The 22,721-nt window shown below is 41.0% G+C and overlaps 1 protein-coding gene and 1 pseudogene across 1 annotated transcript; one reads left to right on the top strand and one right to left on the bottom strand.

Moving 5' to 3' along the window:
* Window positions 1-921: 921 nt before the first annotated feature.
* gad3 (glutamate decarboxylase 3) lies at window positions 922-19,325 on the bottom strand. The gene is made up of 12 exons (XM_070975074.1): window positions 19,275-19,325; window positions 14,593-14,683; window positions 14,197-14,230; window positions 9,288-9,360; window positions 8,325-8,460; window positions 6,027-6,117; window positions 4,571-4,683; window positions 3,991-4,106; window positions 2,402-2,481; window positions 2,079-2,133; window positions 1,705-1,821; window positions 922-990 (listed from the first exon to the last, which is right to left on the bottom strand). The coding sequence occupies exons 1-12, from the start codon at window positions 19,323-19,325 to the stop codon at window positions 922-924; spliced, it is 1,026 nt and encodes a 341-aa protein (XP_070831175.1).
* LOC139338628 (uncharacterized) lies at window positions 9,689-10,468 on the top strand (annotated as a pseudogene).
* Window positions 19,326-22,721: the final 3,396 nt, after the last annotated feature.

Below are 22,721 nucleotides of genomic sequence, written 5' to 3'. Positions count from 1 at the left end.
TCCAATCGTTCTACGAGCCGTTTCGTTCGCGACCGACACATCACCAATTCCTCTACCTGTTCCACTGTTTTAAAAAGTAGTGGCACAACTTGGTGGGCGTTATCCTGGTAACTTCTCTATGTGAGAAATACAAGATATGGCGTGTGAGCATGTGAATGGGTTGAAATGCGTGTCGCCCAATGCGTGAGACTTCAGAGCTTTGCCAGTGAAGTCCAGGGCTGGTGGCGTTGCCCTACGTGTTTGCGTCTGGGGCATGCGCATGCGTACTTGGAGGAATCGCCGATCGATTACTTTCTCCTGCGACAACTTCTGGGCACTGAGCTGTCACTCAAAAACTCACTAGCCAATGGCGACACACCCCTGAAATGCCCACCCACCTGAGAGGTTTGTGTCAGAATCGCAAACAAAAACTCAGGGAGCGCAAACGAGAGAGCTGGCAGCGAGACCGCAAAGCTGACGGTGAGAGCAAAAGTCTGAGCAGTGAGAAAGAAACAGAGGATATGACAAAAGTAAAAGACCAATAGTTTACACAATTGCACAAATAATTTGTTTGCATGTTACAAGTTTTACTTTTGAGATGAGACTTTTTTTTTTTTTTTGCTTCAGTAAGTTTTATTCTCTGTCAAATTTTTATTTTTGTTTGATATTGAAGAAGTTTTGTTTGATTATTTTGACACAAATCTGATTCCACAGACCTGCTGCTAACCAAACAAAAACAGCATCTGGCCAGGACCTTAAACAAGAGACCTTTTTGTTTGTCTCTCATATGATTAAAGATAACACACAATACAGTGTGTGTGTGTAGATAGATAGATAGATAGATAGATAGATAGATAGATAGATAGATAGATAGATAGATAGATAGATAGATAGATAGATAGATAGATGTTGTGTGAGGGGTCGGGTTGTATATTGATTCAGTTACCGTTCTATGCCCTGTAGTTTCATCCTGTGTCTGTCCGACATTAGCAGGCCTCCACCCCACGCTGCCTGAGTGCCCACAAAACAGATTTATTTAAGTGCTACATTCTTCCGCAAAATAGTGTGTGTGTGTGTGTGTGTGTGTGTGTGTGTGGCACTGGTCACATGATATAACCAGGTGTGAATATTAATTGTGAAGCAGTATTTGTGTGCATTTGTGTGACTATTCAATTGTCTGATTGTTGGCAACAACAACATTTTTCTGTCAATGTTTTTTTAAGTAGCAGTCCATACTAAGGAAAAAGTACATACATTCCCAAGATTGGGTGTTAATATTTAACTACTGAGAATGTTTTGGTGGTCATACATACATACATACATACATACATACATACATACATACATACATACATACATACATACATACATACATACATACATACAAACAACTGGGCAAGGGTTCAGTTGTCCTGCTGTCAGAGAGTCATGCATAACTTCACACAGGGCCACTAACAGTCAGTTTGTAATCAGTTTGGTTTTCTGTCCCCTACAGGAGAACTTTGATCTTCTTCAGTTTAGGAGCTAGCATCCTCAGTGTCAATAATGTACCATAATTCTAATAATTTAGGCTTTGAAACTTTTGAAACTTGTTTTTTTATTCTTTGAAAAGCAATATCTATAGAAATTCATTTGGCCTCATTGTATTGCCCCTTTCACATATTGTGCAGACTCATTTAATTTATATTGACTATGATCTGAGAGAGAGAGCAGGAGGAACCTTACATCAACATGCATCCACAGTGTGTGGCGATGGCAGATGTCCGCAATGGCATTGAGAGGATCGAAGGCTCCGTACACTGTGGTGCCTGCTGTCGCGTTCACATAGAATGGAACCAAACCCTGAGAGAGAGAACTGAAGTTGTCCATATGTGTGCACTGTATTGTACATTTCAACTGTCTGCACACAATCAGCTGTGACTGTATCATACATAGAGGCAGGCAACACATTTAAATGGAATTTTGGTAACAAACCAGAAGTTTAAAACGTGTCTTAATGTCATGAGATTCAGGACAATTTGAACATAATTAACAGTTTCTAATAACAACTTCACATATGGGAAGAGTTTTTATAACATTGTTTTGTCTTTCCTTCATACCTTTTCCTCAGCTGTAACAATGGAAGACTCAAGTTCAGCAGGAATCATTTTCCCTCTTGAAGAACCAAAAATATAGACAAAGGGTCAATAAACAGTTCCTGACATGTCGACTTGACATACACCTGACACCAACCTACTGTATGCAATTCTTTGTGAGGAAGAATTGCCTGTTTTTACTAGCCCACATGCATGCAAAACTTTCCCCAGAACACACACACAGACACATATAAAGCTGCAACAGGTGAGCAAACATTTCTTTTGTTATGCATCATATTGACTATTAATCAACAAATGTTTATTTAGTGACTTAGTAGCTTACCCACCTTTCATCACATTTCACTACGACCACATTCTCACTGCCCATCCCCAGCACGGCTGCAGATTTCTTCACTGAATAGTGACTCTGAGTGGGTGAAAAGACAGCCATTCATCTTCATTTGTCCCACTTCAATGACACTACAAACAGGTACACATTTATTCAGCTGAGAGAAGTGGCTGCATTGTTTGGTTCTAAGAAGAAGTTCCCAGGTGCACATGTCCCGTGAAACTGAATGCAGACAGCATCAGTACATAATCATAAGTTAGGTTGGGATAATACTTTGAAGAAAACAATAAGTGGACCTTGATTGAGGACTGTGTTGTTGAACTACTATGTCCTCACACAAGAATGATCTTTGATGTTTGATTTATAAGCTAAAAGTCCTTAAAGTGCTGTGGATGAACCCATTACATAAGACAAACTGGAAGTCAATTTTTTTTTTTCGTAACAACTCTGCTGTAAGTAACAAGTTTATATCTGATAGAATAACTAATGGGATCGGGGAAAGCCTATAGAAATTCACAATTGTAACATGAGAAATTAAGAAATCGATAGAAAGTTTACCTGTGAATCTCTAAATCATTAAGTGTAAGAGTTTGTAAAAAATCAATCCATCACAGTCTGCCTCTATTCCCTCCATGGTTTGGGTATGTGTATTGAAATGGCACTGACATCTGACAAGATAAACAATCTATGTGGAATTGCATGTGTCACCATTTTATTTTTCTTTTTTCTTTTTAATTTTTTCAGTAGAACCGAAGTTTGGATGTGCTAATGTGTTCCCTTTGGTCATAGATAAGCAATGACTGTGACATGGAAACCTGTCATTAGGAATGTTAAGGATTAGGAGTCAGATCAGACTAATCACTCAAAAAAAAAAATCACTTATGACAAAATCTTGAGGGACACAAAATGTGTGATAACTGGAAAGAATGTGCTAATGTTTTCAGACAAAAGTTTTAAGGTCTTCAGAGACTGATCTGTATGTGTTTGCAGAAATGATACCCTGGAAAAAGGGCCTTTTATTTGAGATAAAAACTTGGTGTGCTTGGTGCTACTCACTCTCTGAAGGTCAAACTTAATGAGATCTTTTTTCTAACCTCTTTCTGAAACCATTCATGTAAATGCTTCATGTGGACATTAAAGGATTTGAGGGATCAAAGATGAGTCTGAGAATCTGATTATAGATCTAAACTGACTTTTTCTGGAGTGAAGGGGCATGATAGCTGCTGAAGTGTAGGAGATTTTTATCTATTGTTTAATTTAAATCAATTGTTTAATTTAAACAATTTGCCCTTGCGGATTAATAAAGGATTTCTGATTCTAATTCTGAATTAGTTTAAGATATTGCTTTACTGTTATTTAGTGTTGTTTACTGTTGTTTTATCATTTGAAGTTACATGATAGGAGCTTAATTTTTACCCAAAATGTCTCGTTTTTAAGATGAGGGAAGTGAGTGGACTTACATACTATTCTTGCTTATTTTTGTGTGAAGCCAGCACAAAAATAGTATCTACAGGTCAAATAATGGCAAAATCAGAGTAATCCTTAAGTCCCCCAGAGCGTAACGGTTAGCGTGCAAGGTTTGATTACATGTTCTGAAGTGAAGAGGGCCAACTGAGGCAGAGCTCCCATCCCTTTGGTCTTCACCTCGGGGTAGAAGTGGTATCTGGCCACCAGGATGCTGTACAGGTTGGATATTGTGCCTCCTTCAAAAAGCAGAATCCAAAGTTTATAGACAATTAGCAACCACACTCAGCAATACACACAAGTGCATTTGTTTCTTTTTGCCTCATTTACATACTCTAAAGTATATCCTTATACTATAAACCATATACTATAAACTGTATGTTGATACTGTACAATTTTAGAACTTAGTAGTTCAGTGTGTGGGAGACTGACAGGGTGTTAGGGCGAAAAGGGGAAGAAAACACCTTTGATGCAGTAAACTACTTTTGCCATGTTGCTGTAGCTTAGCTTGATACATTTCTCTGGAGAGTAGTTTCAGTGGAGTTTAATGTGGAGTAAATGCTAGCTTACCTCACTACACTTTCCAAGTAACTTGCAAAACACTTTGTGTCAGCATATGTTCAGTGTTACTTTTAACAGCTGTCATCAAAACAGCAGTTGATCCATCCACAAATTTCTGCTGTACTTTCCCTGCATGTATTACCTGGACAGAAGATTCCGTCTCCTTCATCATCAGACCATCCCACAATGCTTTGCATCTTCCTCAGCAGAACCTCCTCCATGAGGATGAAAACAGGAGACACCTCATATGTAAACCTGATGAAATATGGTATCATATTATTTTACATTGTAATGACAGACTACATGTTATAACTTCTCTGGCTTCTTAGGAGCTTTTTGAACTGCAGGGCTAAAATAAAGCAGTTCTCTCAACAGTCAACATGATTACCATAATTACTAGATATTAAGTGTGGGGGCCACTACCTCAGGCCAGATTGAAAGCACTGTCCCTTGTGGGTGGGGCTGAGAGCTTCCTGCTTTTATAAACACAGGTGCAGCTAATTATTCCCTCTTCTTTTAGGAGAAGAGGGTTGACATCCATCCCATTTGTGCTACAGAGAGCCATTCAATCTTTCCGGCGCTGACTGCATGCAGGGCCTCAAATTGACCGAGGTAAACTGAACTGGGAAGGTAGGAAGGTTAGTCCCCTCCGAGGTGTTTATATCAGTTTGGGGGGCAACCCTGTGGGGAGAACTTGTAGTGTTAACACCCCTCATTGCATGTGGTGCAGTAAGCGGAGCAGGTGGAGGTCACTTTACTCACCATATTAGAGTTACCATTGTAGTGTTTGCTGTGTCTTGCAGTGATAGAGTGCACACGTGGTGGTTTGGTTGGGGCTGTTTGTAGAATCTCCCCACGGTAAGTACCCTGCCTACTCTCTTTATTACTTATTTACTTTTTTTACTATTACTTCCTATTCTGTTCTAATCGTTTTAGAATTATTTTGGAGAGTGTCATAAAATGAAATTGTCTTTTGTGTTCTTGACTAACTGTCCTTTCTGTCCACCCAGGGACTCTACATCCTTTGTGTTTTATCCCAAGCTTTTAATGAATAAATCTGGTTTGAACTGAATGCACGTCTTCAGGCTCTGTGAATCTTTGTATGGTGTCAAAGCTCAGGTAGTTGAGGTTGCTAGTGACCACTTTGGTTACATAGCAGGCTTCTATCTCTTCCTCCTCAGCCTGAGTTGGGTCACATAAGTCAACACAAGATTATTGCAAATACATTTTAAGAGCATCCTTAAGTCTATGATAAGGGAGAGTGAGTGCACCCCAGCTGAGGTGCTTTCAGTGGCAGGTAAAAACTACACTACCACACTGACAGAGAAAACAGAGCATGTGCAACAACAGGAAGAACATTAATGAACATTTCCCTTTTCCTCTGGAAGGTAAGGAGTGGGTAGAAATTTGGACTAAATAATGAAAAGTCATCACTTCAATGTACAGCACACAGTGCAGTACAATGCCCACTTCTTTTTTGCCATCATCTCTGCCACAGTCACTGTAATGTCACTGTTCCTAACAGAACTGGTGTGTTAAGTATATGTACTTGAGAAATTGTGCTTCATTACTTTGCACTACTGGTGAGGAGATCTTACATGTTAGTGTTGGCTGTAGAGGTCAGCCACTCGCCAGCTAGACCAATCACATCCAGTCCTGCAGACAGCTGGTTGAAGAAACGGGGATGAGCTGGAAAAATAAAGGTCATAGTTAAACTTCATGCACACAATGATTTAAGAGAGATGGAGGGATAGTCAATGCAGGGTTTGTTTGTTTGTTTGTTTGTTTGTTTGTTTGTTTGTTTGTTTGTTTTGTTTGTTTGTTGTCTCTCCTGTGTGTCTGCTGACAATCAAGATCATTTAAAAGATTGATTGGTCTTTGGGTTAAAGTTCCAGGTCCAAGGCATGTGTGCCTCGTATATACTGGACAATTTGCTGGCTCAGGCTTTTACTGCCCTCTGCACCCATTTCACGCAAATGTGAGAGTTTGACAACATGTTTGGATTCACTTTTAATCTGACTAAACTGTGTGAAATGGAAGACCGATCTGCAAAGACTGCAAAAGGATTTATCATAGTACTGTTGTATTAAAATGAACCAACATAACAGTCAGAAAACATCCTTTTTCTAACATTTCCATTTTCTTGGCTTTACATGAACGTGATGAAATGAGACCTTAATGTGTTTACAAGTTGTCATTTTGTGGGGTTGGCTGTAGCGAGTCAATATAGTGGCTCTGACTCTGACTTGGACTGCCCTCTGAACACCATTGAGGAGTTAGGTGAGAGGAGGATGTTAGCCAAGCTGACATCAGTCATTAACAACCCCTCTCACCCCCTGCATGAGACAGTGGGGGGCTTAAGCAACACCTTCAGCAACAGACTGCTGCATCCTCTGTGTCAATGGTAAATGTATTTATTTGTACTGTATTTATATCGCGTTTTTCTATCCAGACAACAACTCAAAGTGCTTTTACAACAAGTCTGCAATCAACCATTCACACATACATTCCTATGGCGGCTAAGCCACCTGCTTATCAGGAGCGTTATCACACACACACCAATGGCACAGCACTTTGACATAGAGATTGCTGAGGCCAGATCGAACCACCACTCTACCTCCTGAGCCACAGCTTTGTAAGAAGGAACACTACCACACGTCCTTCATTCGAACAGCTGCCAGCTGTTTAACTCCAACATCATTTAATGTAGCACTGTGGTGATACTATTTATACTACTACTATTTACTACTACTATTTTTGTCAACATAATATCCATTGCATCTTTGCAACTATCTTGTGCAGTATTACATATATTTTTAGTACTTAAATATACTTTACTTACATATTTTTTACTGTTATATATTTTCTACCATGCAATCATACAAAAATACTGTATTTTACTCATGCGCAATTAAAACTTTTCCATTGAGAAACTGAGCCATCCTTCTCAAGACAGTGTTATTCCTATACTCTTTGTACATAATGAACATTAATATAGTTGATTTCATTTTGTATGCCTTTTCATTGTCAATAAATCTTATCTTATCTTATCTTATCTTATCTTATCTTATCTTATCTTATCTTATCTTATCTTATCTTATCTTATCTTAGTGAGATCTCCATGTTAAGTAATCAAATGCAATGCAAATGGAATACATTTCTATGAAATTGTGCTCCACGGTTATTAATAATTGAATGTCCCTACAGCTGTTCCATTATATGTGCACCCATGCACAATGGCATATTCTCCTCGATTTACACCATCATATTTCATCAGTGAGTTATTTTGCCCTCCTGTTCCTGCTCTCCTTGTGTTCTGGGATTTTTTCAGTGTGTAATTATTGTCTCGGCTCTCTTACAGCAGCAGGTATGTCATGCCAATTGAGTGTAATATTTATTTCCAATGTCTGTGGATTACAGTAGATTAGATTGAACCAGTGGCAAACTCTGTGTGAGAGGCAGAGGCAAAAACATGAATGAATAAAAAGGGCACCAGCATGCAGAGGTTGTGATGCATTTATGGTGAAACAGTCTCAAACCATTTGTAGCATATAGGGCAGCATGTATATCACTACATTGCATTTTCTCCACTGAAAACGCCCTTTGGAGGGCACTTTATCATGTGTTATCTACCATAAGAGCATCCCAGTGGGCACTTTTGTTATACAGTTGCAACAGTAGGACAGAGGCTCCTATTCTTTTGTGTCATTGGCTGGAGCTGCAAAATGCTGAACAGGCAAGGCTTTCGAACAGTAATCATGTTTATCGTGTTAACATAATGTTTGAAAAGAATCAAAGAATTCAAAATTCAGAGGGTTTCTGTGATTCATCCACACACACACACACACACACACACACACACACACACACACACACGCACACACACGCACACACACCTGTACTGACACCATACTTGAGGGTGTCTCTACAGTCCACTAGTAATTGCTCCAGAGTTTCTGGTTGCTCCGGCAGGTTCAAACTGAAGCCCTCCAGTCCATCCTTCAGCTGGTGAGGATGGTGGAAGTCCAGGACCTAAAACACAGGGAGCAGTATTTTTTTTTCTATACGTCATTTTCTGTGCCTCATATTTGATGATGTACATATTTATAAACATTCAATACATATATTTGAAAATAAAACCCTCTAACAAATCTCTCATGCATCACAGAGTATCCCAACCTGTGCCACACACAGAGGAGTGCATGCACCACACATTTATCATGAGACGGTGTGTTTTAAAATGACAAATTAAAAGAAATAAATAAATAATAACTACTGCTTTAATGATAAAATTACTTTGGTCATTAAAGTAATGTTTGTAACTACTGGGCAACTTTTTTCATATTGGCTAATGACACATCATTTCTATTTCTATCAAACTGCTTGCAGTATATTACACTGCATATATAAATAAACGCAGATTATACACAGATCGAGTTCATCTCATGAGTTATCAGCATTCTCTGACTGTCCTCTCCACAGGAGATGTACTGTTCAATGCTTTGGATCCTCTGATCCAAATCTGCTCTGGAGGGTTTAAAAACTCTTGGTGATTTGGGAAAAAAACAACATTGTACTGATGGATTATACCTACACAGAAGTATCAGGTGTGCTATATCTTGGTCTTTTCGCTTTTGTCTTTCAATCTTTCACTCTTATTTTCAAAACCAAAATAACTACCAATGGAAGTATGTCATCTCCTAATGAAATGTCCCTTTACATCTATGCCTCATCATCTATTGACTTATTTCCTGTCTTATGACTGCCTGTCATTACTTTACATGATTGTACATGATTCAAATATATTAGTCCTGCAGTATGTTTTTAGTGTTGATATGTTGATAGAAACAGTTAAGTACCTTGGAACTCCTCTGACTTGATTTGCAGATATAACTCAACAAGATGTTAACCAGCTCCTGCGGAAACCCTCTGGTCATCTGGATGCTACGTGCACTGCTACGTGCTGAGGTAAGCGTATCGTCTCACTTCCTGTTTCTGGTTGCTGCCTTACGAGTAGTGTGCGTTTGTCGCTCTTGTTCCTCTGAGTGTAATTTGCTCTGTGTTTTGTTACTGCTGCCTTTTATCCACGCTCTAGAGTAACATTAGTTCTGCTCAAGCACCCATAAGTCTGTTTATTTAGCGACCGTCAATTTTATTTGTCTATGCGCTTGTCTGCTCTGCTAGCTATACCAGCTTAGCCTAGCAGCTAGCGATGGCTTCTCTCTGTCCCTCTCCAGCTCTCTCCTGCTTGGTGTGTCACATGTTTAGCTACTCCTCTGCCTCCTTTAGTGATACTGGTACGTAGTTTATTTGGTGAGTTGGAGGTGAGGCTTAGTGAATTGGAAGCTCGGCTCCGCACCATGGAAACAAAACCATTAGCTATAGTTAGCCAGACCCCCGTAGCCGGTGCAGACCGACCAAGTGCAGCTCCGGCTAGCCGTCCCTCGACAGCTCCCGAGCAGCCGGGAAACCAGGGAGGCTGGGTGACTGTTCGAAGGAAGCATAGTCCCAAGCTGAAGCCCACAGGTCACCACCAACCGCTTCATGTTTCTAACAGGTTCTCCCCACTCGGCGACACACCCGCTGAGAAACCAACTCTGATTATTGGCAGCTCCATTTTGAGAAATGTGAAGTTAGCGACACCAGCGACCATAGTCAAATGCCTGCCGGGGGCCAGAGCGGGTGACGTCGAATCAAATTTGAAACTGCTGGCTAAGGATAAGCGTAAATACCGTAAGATTGTTATTCACGTAATGACACCCGGTTACGCCAATCGGAGGTCACTAAAATTAATGTGGAATCGGTGTGTACATATGCTAAAACGATGTCGGACTCCGTAGTTTTCTTTGGACCCCTGCCAAATCTGACCAGTGATGACATGTTTAGCCGCATGTCATCGTTCAATCGCTGGCTGTCGAGGTGGTGTCCAGCAAACGGTGTGGGCTTCATTGATAATTGGCAGACTTTCTGGGGAAGAACTGGTCTGATTAGGAGAGACGGCATCCATCCCACTTTGGAGGGAGCAGCTCTCATCTCTAGAAATCTGACCGATATTATTTATGAACCTAACCCCTGACAACTCAGAGTTGAGACCAGGAGGCAGAGCTGCAATCCTACACGCTTCTCTGCGCCTCCATTAGAGCAGTTACCCACCCAACACTCCATAGAGACTGTGTCTGCCCCCCGATCACGTAAACTAAGTAAACCAAAAGTACAGAGAAGGGGAGTTAAACATAAGAATCTAATTAAAATTAGAACAACCTCTGCAATAGTACAACAAGATAGGAGAATTAAATGTGGACTCCTTAACATCAGATCTCTGTCCTCTAAAGCTGTTCTAGTAAATGAGTTAATATCAGACCATAATGTTGATTTATTTTGTCTGACTGAAACCTGGATGTGTCCTGAAGAGTATGTGAGCCTAAATGAAGCTACTCCACCGAGCCATATTAATACCTACATTCCTCGAGGCAGCGGCAGAGGAGGTGGAGTTGCAGCCATTTTTGACTCAAGCCTTTTGATCAACCCTAAACCTAAACTCGACTATAACTCATTTGAAAGCCTTGTTCTCACTCTTTCTCATGAGAAATGGAAAACAGTGCAGCCACTTTTATTTGTTGTAGTATACCGCTCTCCTGGTCCTTACTCCGAATTTATAGCTGAGTTCTCGGAGTTTCTATCAAGTTTAGTCCTTGAAGCAGATAAAGTAATTATTGTAGGTGACTTTAATGTACATGTCGACATTGATAATGACAGCCTTAGCACTGCGTTTATCTCAGTATTAGACTCAGTTGGCTTCCGCCAGAATGTACATGAACCGACTCACTGTTTTAACCACACCCTCGACCTTGTTCTGACATATGGCTTTGAAATCGAAGACTTAATAGTCTCCTCACAGAATCCTCTTTTATCAGACCATCATTTAATAACTTTTGAATTCATATTACCAGACTACCAGCCAGTAGGCAAAAATTCTTATACCAGACTCCTGTCTGATAGTGCTGTAGCTAAATTTAAGGATATGATCCCATCAGCATTTAATTCAATGCCATGTCTCAATATAACAGAGGAGTCTTATGCTAACCTTAGTCCCTCCCAGATTGACTACCTGATTGATCATGCTACAGGATCGTTGCGTATGACACTTGACTCTGTTGCTCCCCTAAAAAAGAAGAAAATTAAACAGAGGAGGTTAGCTCCATGGTATACTCCTCAAACCCGCAAATTAAAGCAAACTTCACGGAAAATAGAAAGGAAATGGCGTTCTACCAATTTGGAAGAATTTCGGTCCGCCTGGCAAGACAGTCTTAAAATATACAGGAAAGCCCTCCGCAGTGCCAGGGCAGCCTATTACTCTGCACTAATAGAGGAAAATAAGAACAATCCCAGGTTTCTCTTCAGCACTGTAGCCAGGCTGACAGAGAGCCATAATTCTATTGAACCATGTATTCCTTTAGCTCTGAACAGTAATGACTTCATGAGCTTCTTTAATGATAAAATTCTAACTATTAGAGACAGAATTCATCGGCTCCTGCCGTCAACAGGTACTGTTTCGTCTTCAAACACAGAAACCGTAGAAACTGTTGCTCAGTCTGTCGCAGTTTTAGACTGTTTTACTCCTGTTGACCTTCACCAACTAATTTCAATAATTTCATCATCAAAATCATCTACCTGTATTTTAGATCCTATCCCGACTAAGCTGTTTAAAGAAGTATTACCTCTAATTGACTCTTCAGTATTAGACATGATCAATCTCTCTTTATCAACAGGCTACGTACCACAGTCCTTTAAAGTAGCTGTGATAAAACCGCTACTGAAAAAGCCTACTCTTGATCCAGGGGTTTTAGCCAACTATAGACCGATATCCAACCTTCTCTTTCTCTCAAAAACTCTTGAGAAAGCAGTTGCCAATCAGCTGTGCGACTTTCTAAACAATAATAGTTTATTCAAGGATTTCCAGTCATGATTTAGAGTGCATCATAGCACAGAGACAGCACTGGTTAAAGTTACAAATGACCTTCTAATTGCATCTGATAAAGGATTTGTCTCTGTACTAGTCTTATTGGATCTTAGTGCTGCATTTGACACCATTGACCATGGCATCCTATTGCAGACACTGGAACATTTCATTGGCATTAAGGGAACTGCGCTAAGCTGGTTTAAATCCTACTTGTCAGATCGCTCTCAGTTTGTACGCGTTAATGATGACTCCTCTGTGCTCACTAAAGTCAGCTATGGAGTTCTGCAGGATTCTGTGCTTGGACCAATTCTATTCACCTTATATATGCTTCCTTTAGGTAAGATTATCAGGAAGCACTCAATAAATTTTCATTGCTATGCAGATGATACCCAGCTATATTTATCAATGAAGCCAGAAGAAACCAGTCAGTTAACTAGACTACAAGCATGTCTTCATGACAGAAAGACCTGGATGACCTGCAATTTTCTGATGCTAAACTCGGACAAAACTGAAGTTATAGTAGTAGGCCCTAAACATCTTAGAAATTCACTTTCTGATGACATAGCAGCTATGAATGGCATTGCGCTGGCCTCCAGCACCACTGTAAAGAATCTGGGAGTCATCTTTGACCAAGACATGTCCTTTCACTCCCATGTAAAACAAATTTCAAGGACTGCCTTTTTTCACCTACGTAATATCGCAAAAATCAGGCATATTTTGTCTCAAAATGATGCAGAAAAACTAGTCCATGCATTCGTAACTTCCAGGCTGGATTATTGCAATTCCTTACTATCAGGCTGCCCAAATTCGTTGCTGAATATTCTCCAGTTGCTCCAGAACGCTGCAGCACGTGTTCTGACAAAAACCAGGAAGCGAGATCATATTTTTCCAATACTCGCGACTTTGCACTGGCTCCCTGTAAAGTTTAGAATAGAGTTTAAAATTCTCCTCCTTACTTACAAAGCCATAAATGGCCAGGCAACCTTCTTATCTTAAAGAGCTCATAGTACCTTATTGCCCCACTCGAACACTGCGTTCCCAGAATGCAGGTCTACTTATGGTTCCTAAAGTCTCAAAAAGCAGAACAGGAGTCAGAGCATTTAGCTATCAAGCTCCTCTCCTGTGGAACCATCTTCCAGTCTTTGTCCGGGAGGCAGACACTGTCTCTACATTTAAGAGTAGGCTTAAAACTTTCCTTTTTGATAAAGCTTATAGTTAGGGCTGGCTCAGGCTTGTCCTGGACCAGCCCCTAGTTATGCTGCTATAGGATTAGACTGTCGGGGGACATCCAAAGATACACCGATCTTCTTTGTCCTTCTGTCCCTCTCCATCCGCACGCTTTCATGTCCTACCACGGTGTGTTACTAACTTAGCTCCTTCCCCGGAGTCTCTGTGCTTTGTCGTCTTGCAGGTTCCCATGGACAGTGGCTGAATCTGGATTGTGGATTGCAGCTGCGTCTCCTGCCTTGGCCCTGCCTGACATGTCTGTCTGTCTGTCTGTCTGTCTGTCTGTCTGTCTGTCTGTCTGTCTGTCTGTCTGTCTCACTCTCCCTCTCTTGCTCTTCCTCTCTCACCCAACCGGTCGAGGCAGATGGCCGCCCACCCAGAGTCTGGTTCTGCTCGAGGTTTCTGCCTGTTAAAAGGAAGTTTTTCCTCACCACTGTCGCTAAGTGCTTGCTCATGGGGGAATTGTTGGTTTCTTTGTAGATAAAAGAGCTTGGTCTGTACCAGCTCTATATGGAAAGGGTCCTGAGACAACTTCTGTTGTGATTTGGCGCTATACAAATAAAATTGAATTGAATTGAAATTGAATCTCCTCACTGCCTGATGCTGGGAGCAAGTCTGCACACACACACACACACACACACACACAGAGAGAGAGAGAGAGAGAGAGAGAGACCGCCATTCATATTCAGAGCGACAATAAAGTTGAATCTAATCTAATCTAATCTAATCTAATCTAATCTAATCTAATCTAATCTAATCTAATCTAATCTAAAACCCACTTTTAATAATTCTTTGGAAATTTTAACATGCTTAATATGATCAGTTTACAACTTGATTCTGGTGGTTGATATTTGTACAGTCTTCCTACATCTAAAGACTATACTGTCCATCAGTGACAGAAGCCTCCGGTCCTGACTGCACCTCAGACTGTCAGGAGGACGGCACCTGGTGTGACGATGGACGACCTGAGCTCTCACCTTTGCTGTAGATGCTGCTGAAGTCAGGAGAGGTCTTTCTGCTGTCTCTGACTGCTACTGAGTCCTCCTCCTGCTGCCGCAATGATTCTGTCTTGAAGTACAAAACATACATACAGTACATGTTTGTTAACTATGAAGCAGTTAATGTCTCAGCTACATCTGGAAAAATTCATAGCTGATACAAGGGAAGGCTTCAACTTGTTCAATCTGTGAGCATTTTGCTGTAGATGGTGAGGTAAACCAACATTACATACATCACATTTGTCATCTTTACTTCAGTTTGAATGGGTAGAAGATTGCTGTTCCATACCTGTCTGACTGACATCACAGTGTGCTACCAGCTCTCTGTGACCTGTCTGCACAGGTGCAGTGGCTGTAGGTTCTGTTTATTTATATTCAGCTGCAACAAGGGTTAGGCTGGCCAGCAGACAGTAAAATAGATGAAGATGAATGAGAGATCTGCTGGAGGTTCTTTTCATGGAAGAATTTTGTTGGCATTGAGTAATATGCCTGCATCAAAGGCAATGATCTTCCTCATTCAGAAGACAGTGCAGTACAGTAGTCTTTCCCATCACTTTAGCTACCCAATAAACACCAATCATGAAGCTCTTCTGTCCTGATGTTTTAGAATAGTATATAAATGGAATAGCATACAGGAATATGAGAGTGATGATGGGTTATTTCTAATCGAATCTTAAACTCACCTTACGGTAGACACAAATTCAATGCAATGGTACACTTATTTTTAAGATTTATGCTTCTTGCCAATTTAAAGCTAAGGTCTGGTACTTTTACTGTTTCAAAGTTTGTCTTCTTTCATAAAATAAAACAGGGTTTTGTAGAAATACATGTTTGTATTCCTGAATAGACACCATCATTTTTGGTAAAGAAATGAATACTTCACTAAAACCTTTGTATAACCAGTGACTTCCCTCTTGGTCTTTGGTCTTTGCACATCAACTTTCTCAGTCTGCACTCACACTCAGTGACACATCTACTTATGTACATGTAGTTAAGGTTTTACCTCATCAGCTTCATTGATTTTTGTAAATACATGCCGGTTAATGTAATGTATCACCCAGGATAAAGCATTTGAACCATCATAGTTGGACATGAAATAATATGACAATAATCAATGAATGAATGATAAAACTCAAGAACTCATTAATTTCCAGTATTACTTTCCTAACCACATCAAGAAAAACTATAATAACCAATACAAAAACTTTGTTTGACAACCATGTTACAGAGTATAGCAGGGTCACTTTATTCTGCCCAAACCTTCATTTAGTCCATATATACGTGGATATATATGGATATAATACTACACATGTTCATGTGGACAACACCCAAACCCTTGTGATGCAGGGAGCTTGCTGAAATCAACATTTAGAGTTTCCACCAAATCAAGTCCAAATTCTCTCCAGCCCTGACAGCCTGCTGGAAAGTCTTTCCCACAATCCCACAATCACTTCATAGACTTCAAACACCTTATACGGAAGCATTTAACAGGAAGACACCACAAATACTTGCTTCCAAAGCACAATGGGTACAACAGATAATTATTTTATTTCATTCATTTGAATTTCGCTTTTTGGGACTCCAGCTCAAAGCACAAAAACTCTCCACCATCTTGGAGTGCAGAATCCCTCTACCCCAAAGCTTGGCCTGTTAGGAGACACTTCAGAAACCACTGTATCAAATAAATAACAGCTTATTTATGTGTTGCCAAGAAAACAATTCTCTAAAATTGGAAACATTAACCACTGAACCAGCCTTCTTTCAAATACACATCTATAGAAAAACTTACTGCCTACAATAAAGAACCTCATCACAGTCTTTACAGAGAGACTCTACATTCTTGTCCAGGTTGGGGCTGAACCAGTTCCTACATTCCCACCCACCACTGAGGCAGGACTTGGAGCACAGCTCCCCATGTTCCCCTTCCCTGTTATATATATTTGAATCATGATTTGATATAAAAAGGAGCATCCTGGAAGTCTCAGTTGTTCACAAGGATTCTGTGAGCGTCATCATTGTGGAGAGGACGAAAGTGAAAACGTTGTTAAACACAGTTGGTTTGTTTTTACTTATGTTTTACACAGCAGCCCATCTTTTTGGAATCAGTTTTCTACAGTGTAAGGTTACCTCTTGAAATGTCTTGTTTGACTAGCAATTTGAAAATCAAAGATATTAGTAAAACAAAAAAACCTCACTTTGGGTCAATGGGACCAATCAGTTTTGGCATTTTCATTTTGTAGCTCTGCCGGCTGCAGTTAAAAATGATGTACTATTGTCAGAAATCTGGAAATGGAAATTTGAAAGCCCCAATACAAATCTTAAACTGACAACGCAGGTGGCACAGTGAAACTCGTCACATAGGTTTGCCTGGGTCCCTGAGTTCCCAAAGAGGTACAGGCACAAGTATACAGCGTTTTCACAGACAAACTCTCAATCTTGTGGGAGCAGGGACGGAGCTACGGGTGGGCATGGGCGTATGCCCGCCCAGATCGACAGCTTGCCCGCAAAGTCAGAAATTCAAATAAAAAAAAAAATAAATAAAACGATTTTCACAGTTATGTCCCATATTATTAAAAACTCACTTGTTTGGGTCTCTGGTGCTGCCACACACATACAAAGTGTGAAACACAACCGTCCGCGTTTTTTTGAGTGAGATACAGATCTCTGTAAGCACCCTGCCTACAGCTCTCCACCCAGTGCCACCTTCTCACAGATCCGCTGTTAGGTTATCGGAAGCACTGTGCTATGAATCATGTCCAGGTGTTGTTCTGTTATTGGCTGTAAAGAGGAGCACAAATCGCTCCATCGGCTCCCAGCCGACAGAAGAGCACCGTGGATTGAATTCATTTTTCCAGGCATGTAGGTGCATGCCATGAACTCTTTTTTTTTTTTCATTAATAGTAAAGGTGCATAAACTGCGTTCACTTGTGTTTCCTCCACTCCAGCCATCCACTTCGTTCGTGTCAGACAAGACAATTTCTCTTCCTTCCTTCAAACTCCATTTAAACTGCATGTTTAACAGCCCAGTGTAATAATAATAATAATAATGATAATAATAATAATCGGGGATTAAGCCCCAAACCCCCTATTAGGTAGGTGCTGAACACTTTCTAGCGTAACACAGTAGTGATGTGTCAGTCGTGTGTCGGTTTGAAGTAAACGATTGGAGCCAGAGAGCGAGCTGCTTTGGGCTTTTTTTTTTGTTTTGTTTTCGTATTTTTCTCGACTTTTTTTTCGTTCAAGCCGCACGTGATTGGTCAAATACTTGATGTGTGGTGGCTTTACACACCTTATCAATTTTGGCAAAGTGGTGATCAGGCCCGCCCAGACTTAATCCACGCCCGCCCATCTATCACGTTCTGCATCCGCCACTGTGTGGGAGGACTTCAAGTCTTTCAAAATGAGATAATAAAGGCCCCCATGTGTCAAAGAATTTTTGTGTTGACCCTCTAAAGCTATATTTTATCTTCTCTAGTTTCATGAAAACAGTCAGGTCTTTCATCCAAGAGGAGGCTTTGGGTGCCTGTGCTGACTTCCACTCTAACAGGATTCTTCTTCAGGCAAGGAGAGTTGAGAAAGCAAGCACATTCTTGATTTTATTTGTCATCGATGAACCCTCTCCTAGAACTCCAAAAATAGCCAGCACAGTGCTAGATTGGATATCTTCGCCAAAGGCTTCTGACAGAGTTTGAAATATCATAGTCCAAAAATTATACAATTTATTACATGACTAAAACATGTGGGCAAGATCAGCTTTGGCCATATGGCAACGTTCACATGTTTCACTAACATTAGGGTAGATCTTGGAAAGTTTGGCTCTACTATAGTGGATCTGATGGAGAACCTTAAACTCAATTAAGCCAAGGCGGGCGCATGAAGTTGACCCATTTACTCTGTATGGTGCATCGTCCCAGGTATCGTCTGAGATGTTTATTCCAAGTTCTTTTGCCCAATCTGCTCTAATCTTATCAAGTGTTACTTGATGGAATGATGCAATACGATTATAAATTTTTGATATGAGGCCCCTACGATGTGTGGCAAGCTGAAGGATGATGTCTATTCCTTTTTTTGGAGGTAGGTTAGGAAAGCACGGGCTGATAGTACAAACGAAATGACGAATCTGAAGACAACAGAAGAGGCTAGAGCGCTGTAGATTAAACTTGGTGGAGAGAGCATCGAACGAGGCAAAGGTTCCATCTATGTAAAGATCAGTGAACTTACTTAAACCAGCCCTCTGCCACTGGATAAAACAGGGCCTGATTTGGCTGGAAGGAAGGCATGATTGTTACAGATGGGACTATAAAGAGAGAGGTCTGTCAGGTTAAAATTTTTTTTGAAATTGTGACCAAATTTTTAATGTGGAAATTACAATAGGGCATGAGGAGCACTGTTTAGGAGAGAGGGGGAGCTTAGAGGTTACTAATGCAGAGAGTGATGGAGATGTACAGGCATTGATTTCCGTTTGGCACCAGTCAGTATCTGGTCTTTGAATCCAATAAACGATCCTCTGTACATTTGCTGCCCAATAATAATACATCAGGTTGGGTAGGGCCAGTCCCCCCTCTGTCTTATGCCTCTGGAGGAATGTCTTGCGGATTCTAGGATGTTTATTACCCCACAAAAATGAAGACAACAGTTTATCAACAAGTCTGAAAAATGACTTTGGAAAGAAGACTCTGAAAAAGATATAAAAACCTCGGCAATACGTTCATTTTAACACATGCTATCTTTCCCGCTAGAGACAGGTTTAGAACGCTCCATCTCTGAAGGTCACATTTAAGGTTGTTAATCAGGGGAGTAAAGTTTTTGTCATATAGACCAGAGAATGAACGAGTAATATTAATTCCCAAATATTTAAATCCTGACCTAGAGAGAGGGAAGGGTAAATTTGTCTCTGCTATCTGGAGGGCTAAGTCATTGATAGGAACATTCACTCTTTGAGAAGTTCAACTTATATCCAGAAAACTGTATTAAAATTGCTGTTCCCATTGCTTTAGTGTTGAATTGTGAATGGTTAAGTTGCCCCACCCATGGATTTTTAAGTTTTATATGGTCTGCTGTTAGCAAATGTGTCTCTTGTAAAAATGCAATTTCTGTTCTTAATTTTTTAAGGTGAGCAAAAATTTTTGCTCTCTTCACCGGCCCTCTCATGCCTTTTACATTCCAACTCGTAAAACGAACTGCTGAACCCCTTATTATTGCATTGCTACTTGGTACGTCAATCATAGTCATATAGTTTTACAGCTGTCATGACCCAGTGACCTCAGCTGCAAGCCCATCACATGAATGCATGTTGTCTTATCCACTGAATGAAATACCAAAAAATAAGAAAACAAATTAAAATAATTCACGAAACCCAAGATGACAGCACTGAACTTACCCCTTAGAACCCATCTTACCTCTGCGTTTGCTTCCCCAACTGAAGCGAACTGCAGTATCCGATATGAAACGTAGATCTTCCGAGACCATACTCTCTCACTAACTTCACTATCTTGGGAGAGCTCCCAAGCAACATAGCATGCAGAGATAAGTGTGTCTACAACGGTAAATAGGCGCACAATGAAAGTGAATAGCCCAGGGCAGCAGTACACCTGTATCAACATTAAAGTAAAAAAAAAAATATATATATATATATATATAAGGGTGTGCTTTCAAACAGCAGAGCTGTTGTGCACTATACAGTTACAGTTTTTCTCAGTCGCTTTGGAACATTTCTCAGATCAGAATTGAAATTCTGAAAACTACTTGTTCAATCTTCACATCATTATGTCACTTGTGCACATCGAAAAAGAGTTCTAAATGCTTTGGTACATCCAGGCAAATGATTATGTACAATTCTCTGCTGTTTCCTACATTATCACATCATGTCATGTTGATTAGAATGTATTATAATGGCTCTCTGTTGAATAATCTCACCCCCCACAACATTTAGGCATTTGTTCATTGCATGAGGCTACGTTCCCACCAAACGCCTCAAATCGCGCCTCAAATGAAATTGCGTCGTGCCAGACGCTCCAGTTTTGACGCTGGTACAAAAACCCCTTGCGGCGTCATCGCGTTGCGCGACAAGCCTGCCCAACAACAACATTTCTTCCGCCATTTCATTCTCTCGTCGACCACGTCCGTACGTCAGTACGTCGATGACGATCTCAACACTGATAGGCTGTCGTGGTGCGTCTTCACGCGAATCCGCCGCAAAAGTTCAATAATTTCAACTCGAGCAATGAAGCGATGGTGCGATGGGGCGACGCGATGAGAGCGATTTTCGCGGCCAACGCGTCCATCGCGCCGCGCAATTGCGTCCGTTGCGTCACCCGGCAAAATGACGCTTCAAATCGCGTCTTTGCATTGACTTTGTATGTAATCATAGGCTATGTTCCCACCAAACGCCTCAAATCGCGCCTCAAATGAAATCGCGTCGCGCCAGACGCTCCAGTTTTGACGCTGGTACAAAAACCCATAGGCTACGTTCCCACCAAACGCCTCAAATCGCGCCTCAAATGAAATCGCGTCGTGCCAGGCGATCTAGTTTTGACGCTGGTACAAAAACCCCTTGCGATGTCATCGCATCACGAGACAAGCCCCTGCCCAACAACAACATTTCTTCCGCCATTTCATTCTCTCGTCGACCACGTCCGTACGTCAGCACGTCGATGACGATCTCAACACTGATAGGCTGTCGCGGCGCGTCTTCACGCGAATCCGCCGCAAAAGTTCAATAATTTCAACTCGAGCGATGAAGCGATGACGCGATGGGGCGACGCGATGAGAGCGATTTTCGCGGCCAACGCGTCCATCGCGCCGCGCAATTGCGTCCATTGCGTCGCCCGGCAAAATGACGCTTCAAATCGCATCTTTGCATTGACTTTGTATGTAATCTTGCGGCGCGATCTTGTTTAATCGCGTTTGGTGGGAACGTAGCCATAGACATAATATACGTAGACGCCTCATTGACTGACGCTTCCTATTGGAGCTGACGCTCAGCGCGGCCGCCATCTTGGATGGGTCTCCCATGCGTCCCCAGTGCATTTATTTCTATGGAGGAAGGTGTATGTCCAGCTACAATTATCATCATAACTCCTCTAATTTTTACCCGATTTTCACACGGTTTGGCTTGTTACAAACACAAGAATTTCTATGTAGTTATGATGTAGTTATGATACAGGATGGTCTCACACATTAAAAACAAATGCTTTCATGCCGAAATACTTTGTCTTTGTTAAAGAGCATAACACAGACATATGGTATGGCCCATTAATAACACACACACACACACACACACACACACACACACGCACACACACACACACACAATCATGGCCCTTCTGTACACACCAATAACACAAGAATTTCTTCTTTTTTGCCTTTGTGCACTGAGTTTATTTAATGTAAAGTTAAGCACAGGCACATGCACATGTACGCGCGCACTCAACACACGCACAAAAACCAGACATCTCGCATAACCTGTTGACATGCGCATTAAACTTTGAGTAAGTTTTTATACTCATTTGTGTTGGAATAAAACTTCACCAAAACAAACTGTCGAAACGAGGATCATCATGTGTGTCGGCCCACTGCTGCTTTCAAACACACACATGTACACACACACACACAGACACACACACACACACACACACGAAAACAAAAATGAAGAAATTCTTGTGTTATTGGTGTGTACAGAAGAGCCATGATTTTGTGTGTGTGTGTGTGTGTGTGTGTGTGTGTGTGTGTGTGAGAGAGAGAGAGAGAGAGAGAGAAATCAAATGAACGATCAAACTGTTTCTTTAATCTAAAATTAATTTATTTGTACATTTATTAATATGCCATACCATATAGTCTGTATTATGCTCTTTAACAAAGTATTTCAGCATGAAAGCATTTGTTTTTAATGTGTGACAGCATCCTGTATCATAACTACATCTCTGACGTTTGTAACAAACCAAACCGTGTGTAAATCCGGTAAAAATTAGAGGAGTTATGATGATTACAGTAGCTGGGCATACACCTTCCTCCGTAGAAATAAATGCACTGGGGACGCATAGGAGACCCATCCAAGATGGCGGCCGCGCTGAGCGTCAGCTCAACAGGTTATGCAAGATGTCTGGTTT

This window comes from Chaetodon trifascialis, chromosome 11, assembly GCF_039877785.1.
Source record: "Chaetodon trifascialis isolate fChaTrf1 chromosome 11, fChaTrf1.hap1, whole genome shotgun sequence".
Classification (NCBI taxonomy): Eukaryota; Metazoa; Chordata; class Actinopteri; order Chaetodontiformes; family Chaetodontidae; genus Chaetodon; species Chaetodon trifascialis.
The sequence above is the reverse complement of the archived record's forward strand: the minus strand, read 5'-3'. Positions and strand labels throughout refer to the sequence as shown.